This window comes from Canis lupus, chromosome 1 (assembly GCF_003254725.2).
Source record: "Canis lupus dingo isolate Sandy chromosome 1, ASM325472v2, whole genome shotgun sequence".
Classification (NCBI taxonomy): Eukaryota; Metazoa; Chordata; class Mammalia; order Carnivora; family Canidae; genus Canis; species Canis lupus.
This window is the reverse complement of record NC_064243.1, coordinates 14087905-14114026: the sequence shown is the minus strand read 5'-3', so window position 1 is coordinate 14114026 and position 26122 is coordinate 14087905. Positions and strand designations below refer to the sequence as shown.

The 26122-nt window shown below is 42.1% G+C and overlaps 1 protein-coding gene and 1 long non-coding RNA gene across 2 annotated transcripts in view; one reads left to right on the top strand and one right to left on the bottom strand.

Annotated features, from left to right (window-relative positions):
• Positions 1 to 10624: 10624 nt before the first annotated feature.
• On the bottom strand, positions 10625 to 18595 carry LOC125755411 (uncharacterized). Its single transcript, XR_007411902.1, has 2 exons — positions 18341 to 18595; positions 10625 to 13332 (listed from the first exon to the last, which is right to left on the bottom strand). It is a non-coding gene; the product is annotated as an uncharacterized LOC125755411 (long non-coding RNA).
• Positions 18596 to 18604: 9 nt separating this feature from the next.
• The window catches only part of PHLPP1 (PH domain and leucine rich repeat protein phosphatase 1), a 207076-nt gene continuing 199558 nt past the window's right edge, over positions 18605 to 26122 (top strand). The window contains 1 exon segment of the mRNA XM_025422101.3: positions 18605 to 20276. Within this exon segment, the coding sequence (XP_025277886.3) occupies positions 18809 to 20276 (1468 nt within the window). The 5' untranslated portion in view covers positions 18605 to 18808.

The following is a 26122-nucleotide window of genomic DNA, read 5'->3' as shown; positions in this document are numbered from 1 at the left end:
TTGACACACCATTTTGTTTGTTTTCTTGTGCTTCCTTCTTGTTTGGGGTGTCAATAACACCGCAGCCAATGACAGGCAGCTGATCACCAGGGAAATGCAGCCAAAAGGAAGATCCTCGCCAAGGCATGAACTTTAGTCCAAATGCTCATCTCTGACACAGACAATGCCAGCCCTTGTGTGGGGAAGAAAAAAAAAAAAAAAACAGGGACAGAGCTTTGTATGGGAATGGAAATGACAATATGCCCTAAGATCCACTTTCTTATTAATGCAGGGTTTGTGCTACGGCACCATGAAAGACAACTGTGTGTTTACTGAAAACAGGGTCCCAGTCATTGTGTGGTGCCCTGGAAAAATACAAGATCCTTCTAAAACCCAAAACCTTTTTTTAATTTAAGGCTTATTATAGGGTGTGAACTTAATCCTTAGATTAGAATACCCTCTTTAGAAATTTTTCATTGTTTATTCGAATGGTCTGGGCCTCTTTGACCCCCTGCGTACTTGACCTTAATCACTCCCCTTCCCACCCTATTGAAACTCCTATTTTCCTTGGTTTTCTCTGCTGCTCTCTTAATGGAGTCTTTTTCTCTCCTGACACTCTAAATGGCACTTATGCAATGTTTGTCTTCAAGAACTCTCTTATTGCTCAGCACCGTTCTTCCTATAGAGTGAATTCTCTTCCAATCTAAATAATTACAAAATCTCTATTCCAAACCTCGTCCCGCTTCCCAAGCTCCCATCTCTCATTTTTGATCGCCGGAACATCTTGTCTCTACTGCAAATGATACTTGATTTTAAACCCAACTTCTTTCTCCTGTTCCCTCCATCCAACAAAAAGTGTGGTCCTTCTGATTTTTAAAATTCAATTTTGGTTTTCATCAATGTTATCCATAAAGAGCCAAGTAGTTTTATTTCATAAATCGACAGTTCCCTGCTCCCCCATTTCCTTCTCCCTAAAGGCAAATGCTTTCAATCCTTTTAGCTATTTATTTTGGTACTTCTTATCACAGAATAATCTGTCTACATGGCATTTCCATGTGAGGCATTACAAACCTTACCATTACTACCACACATTTACAATCTCTGCCAGGCATCCTCCCCAAAGAGTTAAATCAAAATTGTGGTTAGATTGTCAACAATTGTCTTGACGACGTAACTTCCTATTGCTGAGTAATGTGGTATTTTTAAGACTACTTTTCCTATTGTCTAAAATATTGCTTCCCCTGAAGTTAATAATTGTCTTGGTTTTTCATTCGCTTGGTTGTCTTCATTAATTACCACGAATTAAGCCCCAGAGTCTTCACCAGGAGAGCAAATATCTTCTCACTGTCTTGGAGCCCACATGGGCATTTTATTAATTTTATCCCATGGAAGCATCTCTGGAAGAGCCTTCTGACTTCTCCTTCATCCTGGAGTCCTCAGGCCTGCAGTACAGCTCCCTGTGTGGTTTCCTTGACCATCAACTGGGGGATCCCCTCCCCTCCCCCTTGGGGTCTATGTTTTCCAGATCCTCTAACATCCTATTTCTTGGCCCATTTCTTCCTTTCTCTATGGCACATTCTTCAGGAGGCTCCTGAGAAGGAGAAAGTGACGGGTAAAGTTTACAGGACTTTGCATATCTGAGAAAGTATCATTATTTTGCTCTAACTCTGTTTTGCTCTCATTTGTTTGTTCTTTCCTTCATTCCTATCTAAGTTATAATTAGTTGTTTGGCCAGCTATGGAATGCTAAGTTGGGAGTCATTTCCCTTCAGAAATGTGAGGGCATTACTCCATTGTCTGCTGCTTTGCTCCTGGGAAGTCTGAAGCCATTCTGGTTCAGACTTTGAATATAACTCCCCCTGCCCCCCACTATAGAACCTTGAGGGTTTTTTTTTTTCCCTTTTGTGCTTAATGTTCTGAAGTCTCATGATGATGCACCTTGATCTAGATCTATTTTTTTCCATCTCCTGTGCTGGGTCCTGGATGGGCCACACAATCTAGAAATTTATGTTCCTTGATTTAAAAAAAATATCTTTTATGATTTTTTTCTATTTCCTAGTATTTGGATATTAACGCTTCTCTAATTTTTTTCTGTATTTCTATGATTTCCTCAAGTTTTCTCCTAAGCTTTCTTTTGAAATTTTCATTTCTTTTGTCCTATTTTTTAGAAGATTTTATTTATTTATTTGAGAGAGAGAGAAAGAATGAGCAGGAGGGGGGAGGGGCAGAGGCAGAGGGAGAAGCAGACTCCCCACTGAGCAGGGAGCCTGATGTGGGGCTGGATCCCAGGACCCTGAGAGCATGATCTGAGCTGAAGGCAGATGCTTAACTGAGGGATCACCAGGTGCCCCTCTTTTGTCTTATTTTAATGTAAAAAAGCTCTTTTTTGTTTGGTGTTGCTTTTTTATGACTTCTTGTTCTTGTTTCATGCAGGCAGTATTTTCTCTTTTCTGAAGACACCGATAAGTAGTTTCTAAAAGTCTGTTTTCCTTCAAGTTACTTTTTTTTTTTTTTTTTTTTTTTAGCTTACTTCCATTTTCTTGTGAAAGGATTCCTTCTGGCTTGATTCTCTGCTGTGCACTCTTCCTCCTATGTGTACACTACTCCTGGATGGTGGGCTTTGCTGCAGAGCAACATAGCAGGGCATCCATGGGTGTTTTGGGGGGAGGTTTGCTGGTCACCCCTGGGAAGGATCTTTCATGAAGATAAATTTGGCTGCCAGAAACCTGGGCAGAACCAGTGCAAGCCTATGCCGGGCTTTGTGAGAATCGGGAGAAGATGGCTTCTCTGGGAGGTAGCTCTCCAGGAGGAGGGCTCCATGATCAGATGGTACCTTCTGGACAAGAAGAAAAGGTGCACCTTCGTCTGGGCAGAGCCTACAGCAGGGCACATGGCTGGTGCATAGAACACAAGCTGGATTTCAGGCTCACTCACCCCCTCTGCCAGGTGCCCTGTGCAGAATTGAGTATGTTCCACTGTGTGTAATGGTATGGGGTCTAGAGGCAGAGTGGAGGAAAAAGTCTGGGAGAGCATGTAAAATTTCACTTCAGTCATCCTTAGTGTTCCAAATCCCAGAACTCTCTATTTTTCTGCTATTTCCAGGGAATAAGTGCTGAAAAACAATTAGTTTCACTGAAAGTGATCTATTGCCATCCTCACTTCCTGAATAGACTAGCAGCCTCTTCTTTTTAAGTTCCATCTTTAGGGGCACATGGGTGGCTCAGTTGGTTAAGCATCTGCCTTCAGCTCAGGTCATGATCTCAGGGTCCTGGAATCAAGCCGCAGGCCAGGCAGCGCAGAGTCAGCCTCTCCCTCTGCCCCTCCCCCTGCTCATGCTCTCTCTCAAATTAATTAAAAATAATCTTTTTTTTTTTTTAAAGAAAAAAATCCCACATTTATTCCTTCCAGGAAGAGCCTAGTGTCAGCACTGAGATTTTAGGAAGACCTTCATTGGAGAGTATGTTGCTTCTCAGATCTCTCCCCTGCTGGTTTAGTGTTCAGTTTCTTAGTTCTGCTAACTTGGTTATCACTCATCCCTTAGGTTTTCAGCTTCCAAAATTTTATTGCCTTGCTTCTTCCTATCTACTTTTTTTTTTTAAAGATTCATTTATTCATTCCAGAGAGAGGGGTTGGGGAGGGGCAGAGGGAGAGGCAGAGAGAGGATATCTCAAGAAGACTCCCCACTGAGTGTGGAGCCTCACACAGGGTTCCATGGATCTCAGACCCTGAGATCATGACCTGAGCAGAAACCCTGAGTCAGGCACCCCACAATCTATATTCATCTGTCTACTGTCATTTTTTTTTAAAGTCTGCTACATTTTAGTGGGATTTCTTGAGAGATGGGAGTTAAACAAGTATTTTTGGTCTGTTTTTTGTTTTGCCAGAAATTGATCTTGTTTTAATATATGTAAGGTAATTTTATGATTTTTTTCTCAATAGTTTCTTCCTTAAATTTGTCCTTTTCCATTCCTTCTTGAGGTTTTCATGGTCTCTGGCCAGGTTGAGCATGTGATAACCAGTTTCTGGAGCAAAGGTACATTCAGGCAGTTGTACCAACAGACTACTGTACTGTTAAATCATGCTGCACACAGTGTAGACAATATATTTTTCCTACCCATCTGGACTACCTGGTCAGTTTGCTGACTTTTGTACTGTCCTTGAATGGCTTGGACTTTGTCACTCTTTGAGATGGGCATAGAAAAGCATTGCACTTCTATATTAGCACATTGGAAAAAGAAGACATTGTCTATCTACTAATGGGTACAGGTGCATTAAAGAGCCCTTGATGGCTTTTGCTAAGAAGCCACAAAGGGGCCATGCTTTATTTTGGCCACAAGCAGGATGATTTCTGATTTTTCCTCTTGGTGAACTTGGTTGCCCAGCATGACAAATGGAACCAAGGGATTGTAGACTTTTCTAGATGAGAGAGTGAAATCCAGAGAGGTAAGTGTCACATAGTAAATCAGCTCTATGCTCTACTGGGCCCCTTCCCCTTGGCAAACCTAGTCCTCCAGGACTTGGCATCAGCTCATTTCTTCCCTAGGCAGACTTCCTTCACCACCAGCCCTGCTCTCAAAGGCTGATTCAGAGATCTTGACCAGATGCTACCAAAACAACTTGTGCTTACCTCTGTTATTGAGGGAACATCTTTTTTCCAGACAGTGTGAGTCAATTCTTATTTTATTTGGGTCCCTTCAGATGATAACATCTTTCTGCTGAAACATCTTTCTTTCAGACAGTTATATTACTGCACAGTTGGTGAGGTGGCCATATACCTTAATCACTTTGATTGAGCTTGGGTAGTTTTCGGGTTTCTGTAGCAATATATTTACATCTTAGTATAGGCTATTTCTCCAGATTTCAATGATTCTTTATTTTCAGAGACTTTGTCCTCAAAGTTTGTGAGTGAGAGTATCTAATCAGAACTGGGATATCTACCTCCCAGACTTGTTGGGAGAATCAGGTGAGATGATGTACACAAGAACACTTTGTCAACAGGAATGCTCTATAAGGATGCATGGCATTATTTTTGCAATACATTCTATTCTTTGTTTATAGTCCAGACTGAAAAAAAAAACTTAGATGGATTAGAATATGAGCTTTAATCTGGAAAAAAGTTTTACACTTTAATTGACCTTTAGATATAAATTTATTGCAAGCTGACTTACTATGTATATAAAAGTACAACAGCTGGAGTTGTTAGTTATTCTTTCCTTCTTCCATTTTTTTTTGAAATGGGTTTAAGATTTTTCATTTTAAAATGTCAGCCCCCCCATATTGATAAATCAACCAAGCTTGTTTGTGTTCAGTCCTATATACAAATTATGTTCATTTTGTTCAATTTAAAATAGAACTGAAGTAGACTCAGATATACCTTAAAATACTCTGACACTAATTTTTGAAATTCTAATGGGTCTCTCTCTCTGAGTCTTTTTTTTTTTTAAGATTTTATTTATTCATTTAGAGAGAAAGAGAGAGCGCAAGCAGGAGGAGGAGAGGACACTCTCAAGCAGACTCCATGCTCAGTGTGTAGTCCAACACGGGTCTTGATTCCAAGACCCTGAGATCATGACCAGATCTGAAATCAAGAGTCAGATGCCTAACCAAGTGAGTCAACCAGGCACCCATCTCCTTGAGTCTTTTAACACCAAATTATGAGTCCCCAACCTTTTAAAAAAAATGTAAACACATTAACTAAAATTTGTTTTTTCTTCCTATGTTTTGGTATCACTATTAGTTATACATCTTATCAATCAAATTTGCTTTACAGTAATTAAGTATTTACATTTTAGGAGGGGAAAATATGAACGGGAGATTTTCCATGCTATCATCCTTCAGTATACTTTGCCTGACTCAGGTCTAACATGAATTGATTTCACAGTTAGGTTTCTACACATTCAAGCACCAGAGGGAAAGGAGGTCATAATTCTAGAAGATGTATGTTACTATGGAAGTGTTAACTTCCATACAAAAATACAAAATACAAAAAGGACATAATTATAAAATGATTGTTCATTCTTTGCAATATTCTGAGGGCAAAAAGCCCTCTGCTAATTGTCAGATTTTGAATTTTTCCTATTTTTCGATTTAAAAAATTATATCTATCATATTCTAATTCAGAAGAATAGCCAGCTACTTCCTTCTCCCTCCGTCCCTCCTGCCTTCCCTGTCTTCATCCCTCTCTCATGTACAAGATGAGGATTCTAAAGGACAGGACTGAATTCCAGTTGAGAAGTTGATTCCTGTTGGAGAGTAGGCACATATTTTTATAGGAGCAGTGCTTGTTGACATGTAGGCATTTTTCTCTTCCAAAGCTGTAAGATCCAAGAGAGGAGGGTATATGGATGATGTGGTCATCACTGTACTCTTCATACCTATCAGAGTGCCTGGCACATAGTAGATGTTCAATCAAACTTTCCTGAATGAGTTAATCTATATGGCTGGTATCATCACGATTACCCAACATCAATAAATGCACATCTGTTTTGAGTCTGGATCTGTAGGTTCACATTGAGCTCAAACAAGGAAAGATAGGTCCTGGTTCATGTGCTTTTGTGCAGATTTCTTTGTTAGGAAAAACATAGAAATTAAGATTCACCGACAAAATTGCAAGGTGAATACCATTCCACTTTCTCTCCAGATTTTGCTACCTATTTGGGCATTGTCTCCATGTATTCCACCCAACTTTGTTTTTCCCTGGGCCCACCTTACCCAACACTCCACCCGTCTCCTATCTCACATGCCCAGAGTCATACGCAATTAAAGTATTAAGTAAATCCAGTGTTCCCATGTCTTAAAAAAGACATAACCTTTTATTAAAGGGTTATGTATAAAGTACTCATATCACACAGACCTACGGGAAAATTGTAGTGGCTTTATAATCTTTCTATCACTTGGTATCATCACTGTTGGTTTTAGTCATTCTAAGGTATGTAGTCTTGATTCACATTTTCCTGATGAGTAATCTTGGTGGGCATCTTTTCACACGCTAGTTGGCTTTTTGATTATCTTCTTTTGTCAAGTGCTTGTTTAAGTGTTTAGTTGTTTTGCCTGCTTTTTTGAAAGGATTGTCTTTTTTTTCTTATTGATTTGTAGGAGTTCCCTTTGCATTCTGATTATAAATCCTTTGTCTCCCCACGGTCTGTGGTTTCCAGTCTCACTCTCTTGATAATGCCTTTGGAGGAGAAGTTTTGTGTTTTAAAAGCTTTGCCAATCACAAGGTCATTTTCAGAAGTTTTGTTATTTTAACTTTCATATTTAGATCTAAGATCTACTTCAGATTAACTTTTTGGCATGATGCCCCATAGCATATTAATTATAGCCTAAGAATAATGAGCTCTCTCTGTCTTCTTCAAAGACCTTGGTCCTCACATCCGTTACTTTATCTGAATGTGGTCATTTCAACTCAGGCTAGGTTACTGGAGAAGCTGTACAGATGTTCTGGGGAAGGAAAGCCTTTCTTCTCAAGTCCTATCTCCTAAGTGCCCGCTATGCTTTGTATCCATGTCTGCTTATGTTCTAGGGCAACTCTCGTTTGCAAGCATGATGCCACTGTGCAAAACTTATGGCCTTTTTAATGGTTGGGGAAAAATCAGAAACTAGATTTTCTGTTCCAAAGCAAAAAAATGCACCAAAGTTGAACAGGCAAGGAAGACTTCATTTAAGGTTATAGCAGTAAGGGAGAGACCTGAACTTAGCCTGAGCCCAACTTCACTGAAGCAGGGGGCAGAAGAGTTTTTAAGGGCTGAGGTGAGCAAGTGAGAGAGTACTGGAGGATGTTGGGCCATCTGTGCTTGAGAATTGAATTTTCCAAAGGAACAATACATTTCTTACCTTTTTATGATAGGAGGTAGTTTTGCAACTTGGAGCAAGACCCCCACTGAAACTAGGCTCTTACTTTGCCACAGAGACGGGGAGATAGCTCTGCTTTCTCCTTCGATTATATTTCAAAGAAGGGGTTCCCAGGTCCTTGAGATAAACATTTCTGGGCTAAAAAACTGGCAAGAGCCTTTAAGGATGATTTACATACATCTCAGAAGAGTAGGGAATCAATAGTTATGAATGTTTTAAGGAAAAGCTCTAAGTAAAGAGAAGTCAGGCACCTGCAGTCATGAGGAAGCCTATCTAAAGTTTAGTCTAGTTGAGGGAAACGTTAGGTTGTCTTGGTCACCTTCTTCTCAGAGACCTGGTGAAGATACTATTAATAAATGCAAGCTAGAGTTGCCACTTGCTCCCTGGGCCAACTACTTTATCCGTCTACAAGTTGGGTGGGCTTCACAAGAGTGCCAGCCTGGCCAGAGAGCTGCTCTGGGAGCTGATGGTTATCAGGACTGCAGGAGAGACGCACAGCTGCTAGTTGCTCCAGATGCTGATGTGAGTTTGACACCTGCTTCCCCAGGCGTAGAAGAAAGAACCTTCGCTCCTCTTTGCCTCAGAGCTGGAGGCCACTGGCCAGATGTGTTCACCTGCAGTGAGGACTGGGGTCCTCAGGGGGCGGCACTGTGGAGGTCTGTGTCCTCCTCCAAAGCCCCACCTCCTCACCTGGGCTTGTCCATGGGGATCTTAGGAGCATAGCTGGGGCCTGAGACTGTTTTTTTCCAGTTTCAGCTCCACTCCTGCAGTCATACCCCACCAACACTGTCCCTCATTTCGGGGCCTAGGGAATTTTATATTCTGTGCAGGAGAGGTAGTGAATCTGGGGGGGTTGCCAAATGGCTTGTCTGGAAAAAATCTGAGTATGTGGGGAAGGGAAGCAGTAAGGCTCAAATGGATCAATGAGGAGAAGCGAGAGAAAATTCTGGTTGTTCCATGAGCTTGGCATGAGCCACGTGCTGGGGCTGGGGTTGTGCCTGAAGATGAACGGAACTTACACTCTGGTCCTGTTTCGTTCGGACTCCAGAGGGGCCAGTTCTTTTTTTTTTTTTTTTTTTTTAATTTTTATTTATTTATGATAGTCACACAGAGAGAGAGAGAGGCAGAGACACAGGCAGAAGGAGAGGCAGAGACACAGGCAGAGGGAGAAGCAGGCTCCATGCACCGGGAGCCTGACGTGGGATTCGATCCCGGGTCTCCAGGATTGCGCCCTGGGCCAAAGGCAGGCGCTAAACCGCTGTGCCACCCAGGGATCCCCAGAGGGGCCAGTTCTGGATGGTTTACCTTTGTATTATTTATTTATTATTATTATTTTTGTATTATTTATTTTAAACCAAAATATAGAGGATGCAGCAGGGAGCCCAACAAACCCCAAATATGCAAACACCCCTGGGATTTCTAGGGGTGACTGAAACAAAGCCATCTCATTTGACTGTCAAAAGAGTACGATGGTGGAGGAAGCCCCCCCTTTGCTGCTCTGGGTCAATGAAAAGCCTCTTTTCCTGGGGACTCATTTCTGAATCCCGTTCATTAGCTTGGCCCTGCCACCTGGGTCCAGTAATCTTTTTTTTTTTTTTTTAAGTATTCATTTTTTAACATAACAATACAGAGGAGTGATGAGCAATTTTTTCAAAGAACCGATCACAACCAATGAAATACCTCCTCTCACTGAGGGTGAGTTGGGGCCATATTACCCAAGCTCTAGGGGGAAAGCCACCAAATTTGGAGCTCTAATCTTGGTGTCAGAAGGCTTGGGTTTCTATTTTTGCTTTGCCCCTTTCTAGCTTCAGTGAGCTGAGAAAAGATCCTGTAACTTTCTGAGCTTTTCTTTACCATGGGAATCACATATAATGCTCACTAGGGTCAAAGGGATGAGAAAAATCTATGGATAGGCCTGGCAATGACCCTGGATAGGGCTTCCAGATAAAACGCAGGACAGTCAGTAAAATCAAATCTCAGATAAGCAATGGATAGTTTTTCATACAAGTTTGTCCAAATAGTGCAATGACTGGGTGTCCTATGTTTTTATTTGCTAAATCTGGCTGCCCTGCTGTGGCATGGGATAGGCATTTAATAGATATTTCCTCACTTCCACTTCTTCATAAGCTCATCTAAAAAGGATTTTGGACAGCACCTGATTTGAATGCGGTTAAGTTGTGATTGAAGGATGGGGAGAGAAGGAAAGATGACTGTAGCAAGATAGGCTGTAACTATACTCTTATTTCCTCAAGGAAGAACAGTACAAAAAAATGGTATAAAAACACTAAGGGCTGGCATAGCGTCCTGTCTGGTCATTGATTCATTATTTATGGAGCTCTTAAATAAATTATGGTTTGCCAAAATGATGCGTTTTTATCTAGAAATTAAAAATTATATTTAGGGTGAGTTTTTTTAGTAACATGGAAAAGTCTTTATGGAATAGTTTCGAGTGAGAAGGGCAGGTTAAAAAATTGTAGCTATATTCTGATCTCTACTATATTAATATGCATTTAAAAATCTGAGAGGAAATACATGAAAATAAGTAGAAGTCATTGGATTTTTTGGTTCATCTCTGCATCTTTAGTGTTTTCAGTATTGTCCAGACTTTCAGTAATAAGTAATAAACTTATTACTCTTAGAATTAATATTTGAAGTTCTCTCCTAAATTAAACTTATAGTTTATTGTTTTAAATTATAAATAAAATTCTAAATGAAAAAAGTGATGGGAAATTTAACTTTAAACTCTTAATTATGAACAAAATGTAGAAGTTCAGATTATAACAAAAAGCATACAGTTGATTTTTTCAAATAAGATTTATTTATTTATTTTAGAGAGAGGGAGAGACTGTGACTGGGAAGAGGGTCCGAGGGAGAGGGAGAGAATCTCAAGCCAACTCCCCACTGAGCAGGGAAACCAAAGCAGGTTATGATCTCATGACCCTGAAATCATGACCTGAGCCAAAATCAAGAGTCATAGGCTTTACCAACTGAACCACCCAGTTTCCCCTATACAGTTGATTTTTAAAGAAACCTTTGTTATGAAGCATAATACAACAATGTACAAATGTACAACTGAAACTGTACAACTGAATGTAGAAATGTACAACTGAAACACATTTTCTAAAAAGAGGGACCCACCTAGGTCCACCTAGGTCAAGACAGAACCCTGTCAGCATCCTGGAAGCCCCCTTAGGCCCCTTGCCACTCGCTCTCACCTAGTGGTTTGTGTTATTTACTTCCTTTTCCTTTTGTTTCAGTTTTACCACCTAAATTGGATCCCTAAAAAAATAGTTTGGGTAGTTCTTGAACTTGGTATAAATGGAATCAAATGGTGAGCATTCTGTTGGGCCTGGCTGCTTTCAATCAACATGCTAAGCTTCATTCATATTGCCTAGCATTGTGATCACTTATTCATGTTTGTTGCTCTGTTGGTATTTCAATGTAGACTATACTGCCACTGATTTATCCATTCTACTGTTGATGAACATTCAGGTTGATTCTGTTTTGTATTGCGAACTGCAGCTGTTAACAACATCCTTGTCACGTGTGCTCACTGGGGCTGATGTTTGGTGCCCTGACCTTACCTCGTGCTGAGATTTCTACCCATCTGTGACTATAAAAGGAAAACTGATAAAGACCTTGGAGTTTGGGAATCTGACGCTGTAGATCTTGTTGTCATGGGTTGGTTCCTATTCATGACAATTCAGATTTCAAAGGACTGAAAACCCAGCAGTTTTCTTTAATGTCAGAATAAACCTGCTGTTTTTTTTTTTTTTTTAATGCATTAGAGACTCTTTTAAATGGCAAGAATCAGTCTTAAAAGGCTCCCCCCCACACAATTTAATAGCATCTAAATGTGAAGGTCTCTACTTTTTGACTAACAAAAACATTTGCCAGTATTCCAAATTAGACAATTTTGTTTTTAGCCAGAATCAGACTTTTTTTTTTCCCAGAAGAGATTTTAGAGACACTATCTAGTTGAGTCCCTTTGTTTCCTAAAGCAGTAACTAAAAACCTCCTTGAGGTCAAATGTCTTCCCAATGTCATACTTAACTAGTAAGTATAGAACCAGGATTAGAATGAAGACTTCTGATTTCCAACCTTAGACATTACTGAGCTCCCCTAAAATATTACATGTGGCTACCTTTCAACTGTGGAATGTGTAGAAGGCTGAGAATGTTATTCTGCTATTGTCGCCTCTTTATATCCAGCTTATTCATACACCCACCTGAGCCTGAGTGCATCTTCTTGATTTTCCTGGCATCCCATTGTTACCACAGAGGTACGATAAGATCAAACATGTTATATGGTACCGGTGCAGTAGTTACATTTTGTAGTATTTTGATCCATAAGGCAACAGATGGCTTTAAATTGCTGAATTCTGGAAAGTAATACCTCTGTATTCATCTAACCATGTATTACGGGCTACAGAGTGGAAGAGCACTAGAGATAAGTCTTTGGATGCCCTATTGCTATGATTACCAGATGCCGGTCTGAGATGTGGCGCTGGTTTGCCAGGTATTCTTCTTGATTTGTGGTAACATGAGAAAAAAGGGACAAAGTAAGGAATTTTCCATAAAGTTAACTTTGTTCAATTTAAAAAGACTACCTTTTATACGGAGACTTGTCTTTCCACCTCTTTGTGTGTGTTAAAATGTACTTTCCTTAATAGTATTTTTACGATATTTATAGTTTAAAAATGTTTTTGGGGCAGCCCGGGTGGCTCAGCGGTTTAGCACCACCTTCGGTCCAGGGCCTGATCCTGGAGACCCAGGATCGAGTCCCACGTCGGGCTCCCTGCATGGAGCCTGCTTCTCCCTCTGCCTGTGTCTCTTCCTCTTTCTCTCTCTGTGTCTCTCATGAATAAATAAATAAAATCTTAAAAAAAACCCTAAATATACTTATAAAAATGTTTTTGAAGGCAATGCTTATACTGTTTTATTTGCTCTTACATACTCAGACCTAACTTAGTGCTTGATATGGGAGACTTAATGAATATTCAAATGAATGAGTAAAAGGTTGATATCCCTAGTTTGGTCAACAGGTTTTTGGGTGGTGGGATTTCATGAATCCCCGAAATCTAGAAGTCTGATGAATTTCAGATTGTCACTCCTGAGGAGTGATACAAAACACCTTGTATACTGGAGTGTCCTTGCCCAAAATTCACAGCTACTTGGCTCCTGAGAAGGTGACTGTATTTGGAAACAGGGTCTTTGTAGATATGATTATATCAAGTTACAAGTTATACAAGTTAAGACAGGGATCATAATAGATTAGAATGGGCCCTGATCCCGTGACTGGTATCTTTATAAGAAGAGGAGTTGAGACATAGAGATGCAGGGAAAATGACAAATGCCAGAAAACAGAAATTGAAGAATGTACTTCCAAGCCGAGGAATGCTGCAACCACCAGAAGCTGGACAAGGCAAGGAAGGATGTCCCCAGAGCCTCAGAGGGAGCATGGTCCTGGTGACACCTTGATTTTGGACTTTCAGCCTCCAGAACTGTGAAAGAATACATTTCTGTTGTTTTAAACCATCTAGTTCATGGTACTTTGTTATGACAACCTTAAGAAACAACTGTATCTAGGAGTCCAGACCAATGGATATGATGGGAAGTAGAGGGGAGAGGGGTAAGATTTCTAGGAATTGATTGTGTCTCCTATAATCATTCTGTTGTGCGGCACAAAAAGAAAATATCCATGCTACTCCTTTAGGGTATAATTAATGACCATAAATATAGGGGAATCATTATCTAGACACTACTTTTCTATTTTTAGTCATGGAAGATTTAGGGAAAATGCTTTAGGAGATTTTGGAAGGATTTTTGTTAGTTAGAAATCTTGGTGGAAAGAGATCTTAGGTACTTGGGACAGATTAGAACCCAAAATGAGTTTCTAAAAAGCTGAGTATAGATCAGTTTTTGAAATTAATATCTTTAAATGTATAAATATTATGAAGGCCCAGATTTAAAGCAATTATATGATGACTTTACATATAAGAGAAAGAATATAGAATATTTAGGGAGGAAATATTTATACCCTAATATGTAACAAATATATCTAGATTGCCATATTTCCCATTTGCCTAAAACAACCACCATCTATATAAAAGAAGAGGTCAATTTTAACTAAAGATTTGAAAAGATCGATGTTTATATACAAGCTCTTCCTTGGGGGGATATTTTTTTTGTCTATACTATTTACTGGGGGTAAATGGTGCCTACCCCATTTATTTTACCCAATTTATGTAAAATTTCAATAAATATCTGTTGAATAAATGTCCCAGGTGATTCATATTGAATGGATGTCCCAGGTAATTTACACTGTTGCTGGAAGAGATGAGATTACAAGGTCTCTACTCGGTCTAATACTTCATCGTTGTGACATAATATAATACATCTGTTTATTTCTACGAGGGAGGATGTGAGAAATAAGGAAAAAAAAATAAAGAACCACAGGATTTAAAAGGGTGCACTAAAATCTGAAAAGCTATCAAATGTACTTTTATAAAGTGGACTACCTATGATGATAGTGGCGATCTGAGCTTTCGATAGAGTTCAAATGCTAAGTTTTGTGAGGGAGGGGTAAGGTTTTAGAGAGAACAGAAGGTATCTTCCTGCCAGTGAGAAGGGAACATATGAATTCAGTTTAGCCACCTGGGACCCATTTAGTGCACTAGAGCAGTAATTTGCTAAATGGGTCCCTCATAGTAAAAAAGAATGAGTAAATAGTGAGCAATTTAGGCATGGTAAACCACTAGTAGCTCAAGGGATATAAGAATGTGAAACTATAATTAGATCCCTTGTTCATAATGTACTAACTAAATGTATTACATTGTATATTGCATCTTTCTGAGTTTATTTCTGGACACAGCTGAGCCCCTAACAATTCAGACTGAAACCATCCCAGCTATCAATTCATGCTTCCATTAAAATTCCAACTGCTTATATTAGAAAAAAATTCCAAAGATGGTTTCTTTTATCTTGGATCTAAGGATGCAAACAGGATTAACCTAGATGCAAAACACAGCAAGTCAGTTATAAATCCCACGGCATAAAATAAACTGTGGCAGTAAATTGAAAATTATGTTCTCTTTTTCTATACTTAGCTGTGAAAATATTTTAACAACTTGGCATCAGGGTTTGCAACTTTTACATCTGTTGTTTCTTTTCAGGATTATCTTTTAGCATTTTAAGATGTGATTCTTTGAAGAGTGTGGCTAGTCAGAAACGAGGTATTAGATTGTACATTTGGAACATTTTAAAGGACTCATGAGTTACATGGTTTCAGGATAGTGGCCTATTCCTGCACTCTAAGTAGGAGAAGCTGCTATTTCCTGGGTGTCTGGAAAATATTTGTCCTTTACTGAAATCCTTTTCTTATTCAGAGCAATTGTATAGTGTGGGTTAGCTCAGATAGTCTGGATGATGTTCCATGATACTAGCAAGTTCTAAGCACATATTTCATTGCCCTTATCAATGTCTGTTATTTCAACTATGAGGTTTCAATTGTTCTAGTGGTAAGGGGACTGTATCCTTTATGAACTCTCCTTTACTTTCTCTCTCTCCACTCACCCCAAAGTTCAGTAACTTTATTGAAGGACTGTAAACCCTTACTCTTCTGCTCTTCTCTCAACTCTGATTTTTATTATTCTGGGTACAATGGAATAAGGCATCTTTCAGACAGTGTGCACAAAATAGTTTTATCTATTAGAAATTATATTCTGCATTCTTCTTCTTCCCTACCCTGTCCCCAATGCAGGATTTTTTGCTTTGTCTTTTAGGCTGGATATATTTCCTTTTTCCTTTATGCTGAGATATTTTAACATTAACATCAGTCATTATTTCCCCCCTTCCAATTCAGTAATCCCTAATAGAAAGTGAGGCAAGTGTGTATGATGACTCCCAGCTCCTCTTACCTTCGGTACTTTGGATACTAACTTCTCTGAGCTATGCTTTTTCTTTAATTTTTTTCCCCTTGGAGGAGATGTTTTGGTTATAAATACCTTCAAAGAGTAAACAAAATTCCAAGAGGATAAAAAGGTAGAGTTGGGGTGATCGTATAAATCTGAATGATGGGAACCAGAACTAGATTAAGTACAGTACTACAATTTCTTAGAGAGGATGAAAATGGACCATTGGCCAATGGTAACAGTATTTATGATTAGAATAAGCTTTCCATGAGTTCATTACATTAGCTAAAGAAATATACCTCTAGAAGGCAGCTATCTGGGAGCTATAAGGTATATTTCTTAAAAAGTAAAAATTAGGGCAGCCCAGGTGGCTCAGCGGTTTAGTGTTGCCTTCAGCTCAGGGCGGGATCCTGGAGACCGGGAGACCCAGGATCAAGTCCCATGTCCGGCTCCCTGCATGGAGCCTGCTTCTCCATCTGTCTGTGTCTCTGCCTCTCTCTCTCTCTCTCTCTCTCTCATGAATAAATAAATAAAATCTTTAAAAAAAAAAGCAAAAATTAAACAGGTTTGTAGGAAATCAGCTAAGGAACTAATGAATATAAAGAGGTGTAAACAGTCTATGTTTTAGGACTGAAATTTAACATGCTCTTTGTTTTTTAATCTAATTAAAGAAAGGGTAAATTAATATATTCTTTTCATTTCTATAACTAATTGTGTTAGGAGCTACTCAAGGCAACATATGGATTAGCGTAGCTGATATTTATTTTAAATATATTACTTCTTTTCTGCTTTGCTTTCTTTCAGAGACAGAACTTTCAGCAACTACCTAGTTTCATATGTTACAGAAAACTTTATCCAAAGTTAGTCTCTATTGTTTGACTTCCTAGGAAAGTCATTCCCCTTGTTTTAATTTTGTCTCCTCCCATGTTACCTTGCATTTTGAATGTCTCACTGTTGAATGTCTTTCTTTATAATAACCTATATGCTCTATATGAAGGCAAGAACAGTGTCTGTTTTTTTTTTTTTTTTTTAACAGTGTCTGTTTTATTCAATTGTTTACCACAGTGACTGGTGTAAACTATGTTTATAATTATTTGTTAAATTGATGTGACTATCTTATCTCTCATGGGAGGATTTGCATTCTCCCTCATTTAAAAAACGGAACTCTGTGCTGTTGATTGAATTGAGACGCAATAAAAATTAGTTTCCTAAGGCCAAGGGGTAAGACTTCAAAAGAAAGATACAGAAAATCATTTCCAGGAATTTCAAGAATTAAGAGAAATATTTATTTTTATCCTGGTAGCTTCCTCCATTCCTCTTCAATGAAATTGTGTAGATAACCTAAGTGTGACTTTCCTTGCCCTTATCAATTTACTTCAGCGATAAGTTTCAGCGGATCTCTTTTTTCTCTTTTATAGATGTTTTAAATTTTTAAGTAATCTCTGTGCTCAAGTGGGACTCAAACCCTCGATGCTGGGATCAAGAGTCCCATGCTCCACTGATTGACCAGCCAGGCACCACCCTGATCTTTCTCTCTGTGGCGCCACCCCTCCCCCCCCCCCCCCCAAAAAAAAGGTCAGTAACTGTATTGAAGGCAGGCTCTGGATAGTTGGCAGTTGACACGTTCTCACTCACTTGTGAAAATCCAGATTTATAAAACAATCTGGGGGAATGGTATTTCAATTAGATCCATTAAATTCTTTAGAATAGGAAGCTATTCTAGTGTAGCCTACAATGTTATTTTCACTGATAAGAAAATGCAACTTTTCAGACCACAACGAAACATTTCAGCCGCAAAACCCATTTTCCCCCCTTAATGCTCAAAGAAAGAACAAGGTAAGACCTAAGAGAGAATACACAGGACGAGCCAATCTCACATCCCACCACGTCTCTGGTCCATCGTTTCTTCTCCTTTGCACGGCTTCCATTGTCATTACGGTAACCCCAAACTTTTAAGGTCACTGGGGGAAAAAACAAGACCCGAGTCGTTTGCCCTTTTCCTTCCCACATATAGTTGTAGGAGAGGCTCGGCTCGGGGTTGCACCGCTTCCAGGAAGCGCTTTCACCAACTGTCCAGGTTGGAACTTCCCTAGCCTGGAAAAAGTGAGGAAAGTAAGGTTGGCCATTTTCACCGCCGGTTATCCGGCGGGCTCGGGTGTGTTTTTGCATCTCCTACAAGGCGTGGAGGTGAGAACCCAAGAAAGCGGGAACTTCACACCGCGTAGAGTTCCTCAAAGCCCTCACTTTAAACCAGCAGGGAAAACGAAAGTCTTCAGGGGAGCGGGAACGGGCGGGCTGGGTACAGCTTAACCAACACCAACACTCCCAGATGCAGAGTTTAACAGCAGAGGGCACAATACCCAGTGGCCGGAGCCCGCGGCCGGCTGCAAGGAGGGGCAGAGAGGAAGGCACTCTGGGGCTTGTGGTTCGCCAAGTTTCCCTCCGCCGGGTTCGTTCCCGCGCTGGAACTACAACGCCCAGCGTGCACCGCGCGCCTCTCCGGGCTCTGCCCGCCCCTCTCCGAGGCTGGCGCAGGAACCTCCCGGGAAACGGCTCCCCCCTCGCCCCGCCCCCGTACGCACGCGTCACGTTTGTTTACCCTGAAGCCCCGCCTCCCCGTCGTCCTCGGGCTCTCTCCGCTCCTCCCGGGAATGCCGTCATGCTAATATGCATATTCATGAGGCCCCCGTGGAGCTCCCGCCCAGCCCGCCTCCCGCCTTCCCGCTCCAGGCGCCTGATTAATATTCAATGAGCCCAGCGACGCGGCTGGCTCGCCCCGGCGAGGCGGGGCCTGCGCTCCCGAGCCCGCGACCCGGGCGGGGAGGGCGTGTGCGGGGGGGCGGTGGCGGCGAGGCGGGCGGGCGGGCGGGCGCGCGGGATGGAACACCGAGGCACCGACGGAATGCTCCGAATTGCCACATAATCCCCTGGAACGGCCGCGCCGCACGCCATTGGCTTCTCCCTCGTCGCCGCGCCGCCGCCGCCGCCGTCTCCCACCTCGGGCTCACCGCCTCGCTCTCGTGCCGCTGCCTCCGGAGCTGGGGGGGAAGCGCGAAGCCCCACTGCAATGGAGCCCGCCGCCGCGGCTACGGCGCAGCGACTCCCAGAGACCAGCAGGGAGGACCGAGCTCCGGCTCCGGCTCCGGCCCCGGCTCCGGCGGCGGCGGCGGCGGCGGCGGCGGCGGCCGGGGGCGGCCGGAGCCCGGAGCCCGCGCTGCCCCTGGCGGCCCCGGCCGGCGGGGCGCGGGAAGAGGCCCCCGGCGAGGCGCTGCCGGGCCGGGCGGGAGGCGCTGGGCGGCGGCGGCGGCGCGGCGCGCCCCAGCCCACCGCCGGCGGGGCTGCCCCGGGGCCGGGGGCCGGCGGCGGCGCTAACTCCCTCCTGCTGCGGAGAGGGCGGCTGAAAAGGAATCTGTCCGCCGCCGCCGCCGCCTCGTCGTCCTCCTCGTCGTCGTCGTCGTCGTCGTCGTCGTCCTCGTCCTCGGCCGCCGCCGCCTCGCACTGCCCCGGCGCCGCCGGCCTCTCGGCGCCCTGCTCGGCCTCGGCGTCGCTATGCACCCGGAGCCTGGACAGGAAGACGCTGCTCCTGAAGCACCGGCAGATGCTGCAGCTGCAGCCGTCGGACCGGGACTGGGTGAGGCAGCAGCTCCAGCGGGGCTGCGTGCACGTCTTCGACCGCCACCTGGCCTCCACCTACCTGCGCCCGGTGCTGTGCACGCTGGACACCACGGCCGGCGAGGTGGCCGCCCGCCTCCTGCAGGTGGGCCACAAGGGCGGCGGCGTGGTGAGGGTGCCGGGCAGGGCCCCGGGCCCCGCGCCCCCGCCCCCGCCCCCGCCCCCGCCCGGGAGCTGCGCGCCCGCCGCCGTCGGGGACCCGCCGCGCGCGCCCCCCGCGGACCTGCCGCTGCCCCGCGGCCCCGGCGGGCGGACGCGCCGCGCCTCCCGCGCCAGCCCCGCGCCGTCGGACTCCAGCCCCGGGGAGCCGGGCGCCCGGCGGGCCCTGGACGGCGCGGCGGCGGGCGCGGCCTCCGACACCGAGAGCTTCAGCCTGAGCCCCAGCGCCGAGAGCGTGTCGGACCGGCTGGACCCCTACAGCAGCGGCAGCGGCTCCTCGTCGTCGTGCGAGGAGCTGGAGGGTGACCCGGCCCCGGCCCCGGCCCCGGCCCCGGCCCCGGCCCTGCCCGGCCGCTGCGCGCAGCCCCGGCCGCCCTCCCCGACGGCCTCCCCGCCGCCGCTGCAGCCGAAAGGCCCGCGGGGCGTCGACGGCCCGGGAGGGGCCGCCCGCGACCGGCCTCGGGAGGAGAAGGCGGCGGCAGCCGCGGCCCCGGGCCGCCCCCCGAGCGCGCCGGAGAAGGCGCCGCCGCCGCCCACCCTGTACGTGCAGCTCCACGGGGAGGCCACCCGGCGCCTGGAGGCCGACGAGAAGCCGTTGCAGATCCAGAATGACTACCTCTTCCAGCTGGGGTTTGGGGAGTTGTGGAGGGTGCAGGAGGAGGGCATGGACTCGGAGGTCGGCTGCCTCATCCGCTTCTACGCAGGTAAGGCGATCACCTGCCTCTGGCGCGTGCGGTGGGAGCCCCCGGGGCCCCGAGGGCGGGTGCCCTGGGCCGGCTGCCTGCCCCACCGAGAGTCCGTGCGAGTCCTCGGGAGCCCGTGTGACTTCTCCGCAGCGTTCCCGCGCCCTGCGTGTGACACGAAGCGGGGCGCGGGCCGGCGGCCTCGAGGGCCCGAGGTGGGAAGCGCTGCGGGAAGAGGCGGCACCACCGCCCGCAAACCCAGGTCGCGGCAGGACGTGGAACCAGGGGCCTTCCCTCGGGCCTCTCCTCCTGGGCATGTCGGGTTTGAGGCAAGTTGGGATTTCAGGGGAACCGTCTGGTGCACAGAGAGGGAGATGACCAACAAACGTGCCCTAGGTCGTTCTTTGTGCATTTGTCCACCGTTGGCCATTCTTGCCCCCCCCCCCCCAGCTCCTTTCTCGTCACCTGGTGCCCTCGCTCAGCTCTCTTGTCTTGTTTATTTGCTCCCTGAGTCCTCGCTAACAGACCCTTCTTAGTGATACTCCCCCCTCCCCCCGGAGCTTTTTTGCTTTATTTCAGTTTCATCTACAAGTGTGATTCTTGCATCAAAAGTGATGTCGCCTATTTCTTTTCCTCATTTCTTGCTGCCAGCCTCTCCCTCTCGATTCTGACCGTGGATGGCAGTGTGACTTGGCAGTAGGGATCACAATAAGACTTGAAGTGGTTATCATCTCTTGAGATGGTATCTAAAATCCTCCTCATTCTTTTTTTTTTTCGGTTCCAGATGAACACTTTTAAAATTTTTCTATTTTCTCCCCAGCTTTTTGAGATATTAGATCTAATTCTTAACTAAGGGTGACTGATGTTTCTCTCTTGATTAAAGAATCGGAGGGTACTAAATTAATGAGCTATATACATCCTGGTTGATACATTGAAGCCTTATATTTGTTTGCATCTTTTTCCTCCTCTAGTTTAAACAATTATGCTCTTAATTATAAGAAGTTTTATTTAAAATAGAGTTAGCATGACAAAATTAAATCAGGAGACTTAAATCTTCCTCAGCGTTACTGTTTCAGTTTGTAGGTGCTGCTGGAAAGATAATCCTACTTGTAACTTTGTTAATCTGTTGTTATACTTTCTAATTTAATGTTTTTGGTCCAACTTGTGTCTTAGTGGCAGTTTAGTCAGTTTGAATGAAGAAATCTTTACTGGCACATTGAAATATGCAAGACCAGTAGGATTCTTGGTGAGATGTCCTTTTAAGTTTCATTGAAGTTTTTCTATAATTCAAGTGGATTTCTGACGGATTTTTGCCTTATAAAGAAAGCCATATCGTAATACAATAGCATTTGCAGTTATCTGCAGATAATATCTCAATTGGATGACACAGCTTTAAAAGTTTATGACCTAGAAAATCGGTGATTTTTTTTTTTTTTTTTAATGTAGGAGCAACAATTATATCTTTTTCTCCTGGAGCTGATGAGAGTATTTTACAAAAGCATTAAACGGTAATCACACTTGGAATGAGGATAATAATGTGAGAATGATAAATGCCCTTATAACCAAACCGATTGCACTGAATGAAATATATATAAAGCAAGGGATATGTAAAATAAACAGTATTGAACATATTTTATATAGATAGAGCTCTGCATCTCTTATTTCCGCATGTTTTCCATCATGATAAATGCCCATGGGAAAAGGTTCTGGGTGTCCTCTTCATGAAATTTAAATCTTTGATTCCCTTGATTGCCTCTTCAAGTGTGTCTAAAGTATTCTAAGTGAATGATACACAGTGGTCTTGTTTTGTTTTAAACTTATCAATAGAAAAGTGACAGATTTTCTGGTTGAATCTTAAATTTCTGGTGTGGTCATTTTATTCTTTTTGTTTTGCTCTTTATGAAAAGCTGTAATTGTTATTTTCTGAACTTCATCTCTGTATGCACAGCATAAGTATATATATACCTCTGTGTATACACTTGTAAAAATAACTAATAAAATGGGGATGTCACAAACAGTATCCAACCTGTTATTGAATGTGAAGCCATTGTAATGTGTCCTAGAAGGAAGATGCTTGATTGTTATAGAGATGGCTAGTTGTGTATTTTGGTTTTTACACAGAATTGAGCCTATTTTAATCCCAAGGTAATAAGCAAAATGTCTGTTGTTCATTTGCCACAGAACAAAATTCAGTATATAGTGAGTCCAATTGAACTTTTGCAAGAAAGTAGTTATTGACGAACAAAAGGGCCTTTTTATAAGGTGGTCTTATTATGGGAACACTGTCAGGACTTCACACGCACTGAGGGCTTGTACCTCACTGGTGGAGATTCCTAGAAATTACCCTTGCAGTGGAATGTAGGACACCCAATGGGAGTGTTATATTTTGGTAGTAATTCTTTCCCTTAGGAAAAAGAGAATTAAGGTTTATTTTAGAGGAAACCCTTCAAGATGGTGTTGTATGCCACATTTGTTTTTATAATTTTACATATAACTGAAATTTCTTGAGCGTGTCTTTTTGTTTATATGTGTAGTTGGAGTTAAGGATAGATTAGGAAGCTGCCTTTGAAGCCTTTTGAATACTTTCCTGTATTTAAATTGAGCTCATTATCTGCTGTCTATCTAGTTATCTAATCAGCTGCTTTTTTTTCTTTTCTTTTTTTTTTTTTTTTGAGAAGTTCTTGTCCAGGGAACTTTCATTCTTTTGAAGGTCACCTTTCAATAGAATTTTAGTATTTATAACTTGATTCAAGTTATTATTAAAAGGTTTTGAAAGGCATTTGCAGCCTTTGAATATTTCAATACTTATTTGGGTAAAGTAAAATGAAAATCTTTAATGAACTGTAAGGTGTTGGATGAAAGTGCTATCTAATTACAGAGTTGTTAATGAAAACTTAGTTTGAAGATTATTAATGTGTCTTTCAAGCATTTTTTTAGCTGATTTAAAATATGACAAAATTTACATGTCTATATGAGGCTACTGGTCTTAGGTATTTTAAGTACTTTAACATTTAATTTCCTTTTAAAACAAACCATCTTAAATTCTAATTGGAAGAGTAATTTTAGGTAAAAAATTTTTAAAAATTTATGTTGCTTGAAATAAGTTATGGACTTCAAAACAATGAGTTTTGCGTTTTGGACTCTTTGGGGAGTCTAAGTCATTGACCAAGGGCAGTATTAAACGATATATTTTTTGACTCTTGTATCACCTTTTAGATTTAGTGGTCTAGCCACTTAAGTTCAAATTGTAATAGTGGGAAAGGATGTTGATGGAATGGAGAGCACACCCACTGTGCCTACTGAATCTTGGACAAGATATTTTTATGTGACTTCTTTGGATTGCTCAGGAGAACAATTTCCTAACCCCTCTCATATTTCTTCTTTTTTTCTCTTTAGGGAATGATCAAACCTTACATGGTTTCCTACATGGAAACCGAGAAGGGGTGGTTCAGCATTAAGCTGTAATATTGACCAGCAGGCTCTTATTACTATAATTACAGCAGTATTGAGTAACGTGGTATGAACATGTGACACCAGTGTGTGCTTGAGCAGTCTTTTCAATGTTAAGAACAAAGGGTTTGACTTTATTTTTGTTGTTTTATATTTGTTGTTCTTGATGTAAAGTGCATGCTGTCTTCTTCATAACTGTGGTTTGAGAACATCTATTAATATGTTGGGTTTTATTATCTTCAAAAATTTTAAAGGGCTTTCACATAAATTATCTCATTTGTCCTTTCAAAAACATTATTAGGGAGGAGTCAGTGTCAATCCTCTTTTCAGATGGAGAAACATGCACAGAGAGGTTTGCCTCTTGCTTGTGGTTTTTCAGTCCTTGGCAGAGCTGAGAATAGAGAGCTGGGATGTTCTGTTTTGCAATTCATATCACTTTCCATGAATCGATGCTGAATTTCATTTACACTTGATTCTTTCACTTGGTTAGAAGCATTCAGAAAATACGCTATTTTTGTTGTTAATGAGGTGATATTATCCTCCAGTCTAAAGCAGTATTCCTTGTGAAATGTTGATGGCCCTAATTTTTATCATGCTGTTTTTAAAAACCTAAGGTACCAAGACTGGCAAATAAATAGGCAGTACAGAAAGAGTACTAAAGTGTTGTAAATAGTCTGGTTGCAATAGTCATACTTGCATTTAAGTTGTTAGGAAATGAAGTTTACTTAATGACTATTTTTTTAATTCGACCATGCCTCATTTGTTAAACTGTAAATCTTCATTGGGTATAGAGAATTAACACTTCATCTGAAAAGTGAATAACTTTTCAGGGGGGAAGGTGTGGTAATTTGGTGCTTTTAAAACATAGCCTTACTTGTAAAGTATTGAAAATCTACATCAGAAAAGGTTTGCTTAAGTCCTATTTTACAGTGGAATTGTTGGTACATTAGCGATAGTGCTTTATTGGTGTTACTATGCTATTGTTACAATTATTTTTATAATTCGTACAGTATATGGAGCTGGAGAGTAAGCTATTCTCCCTGAATTTCATAGTTGTTTCTAAGATGTGTGTCTTTTGTGCTCAGTGAAATAATTACAGGGAGAGGAGATGTATAAGTTAGTTTTAAAGTTTTTGCGTTAAAAGTTTTTTTTTTTTTTTTTTTTTTTTAAGGTTGTTAAATCCACCACCTTAACTGATTGGTTATCCAAAGGTCATTATTAGTTTTTAAAGTGTACAATGTTTTTGTTATTTCTTACTCTCTTTTTTTTTAAAGCCCTGAATTTGATTTATTGGTAACATAACATTCATTGACATTCTTTATGATCCAAGCCTAGTGTAATACTTGGCATTTTAGTTTAAACATTTGTTGAATTGAATTTGTGGAATTTTGTTAAGCAGCTGGTGGTGTATGCCCTGATTCTTCAGCCTTCCATCCTGTTTGGGTCCCCAAGGGATGTGTTAAACACACATATACACAGAGGCATTTCTTATGGCAGGAGATTTTAGATGTGCCACATAGTATTAATATCTTCTGTTTCACGTGAGTGAAGCTCTGTGTGGATTTTGAGAGAGCAGTTCTCTCTTAAACTTTTCTTAGAGTTAACAGGTGTTCTTTTCCCTTCTTTTCAAAGGCATCTCCCACCTCAACTTTGAGATGCATTTAATGAGACATCTGTCAAATGAGGCATCTTAGATTTAATGATTTTGTTATGTGCCTGGCTTGAACGCAGTTCAGTCTATTTGGACAGGAGAAGGGTTTAATTGTTGTACTGTGAAAGTCAGGAGATCCTGAAGCCACTCAGTAGAAAAGCTTTTCCTTTAAAAAAGATGCCTGATATTTTGAAAAAGAGAGGAAGTTATCGAAATGTCTGGGAAAATGAAGCCTTAAAAAAAAAAAAAAAATCCCTACCTTCTAAAACCTACTCTACCTCTTTAATCCCAGGCATCTGGTGTAACACTGGTAATGAGAGGTTTTGAATCTGGTCTCACGTCCGTCCCTGTGCTTCTAGGGCAAGCCTTTCTTTATACTTACCTTCGGTTTTCTAAAGATAGCATAATTAAAACAAAACAAAAAAAATGGCCATGTGGATTCTTTAGACATATTAGGTATTTATAACCTAAGTCTGTGTGACTGGTTGTATTTGGATTTGTATGAAACTTCAACTCTAGGCTTTGGGAAATTTTGATAAATTTGAAACTCAGGGATCTGGAAAGAATAGACTTCCATGATATTTTTTTATTAAAAAACATTAGGATATTTGGTTAACTGTGAAATAGCAACTTTTCCAAGTTGTGTGATAGTGTACTTTAGAATCAAGCATAGTGATTACTGCATTACTGAAGTATAATTACACTTTGATGTAGAGGTGGAATGGTTTTGTTAAATATTTCGTATAATTAAGAGGTATACTGGTAT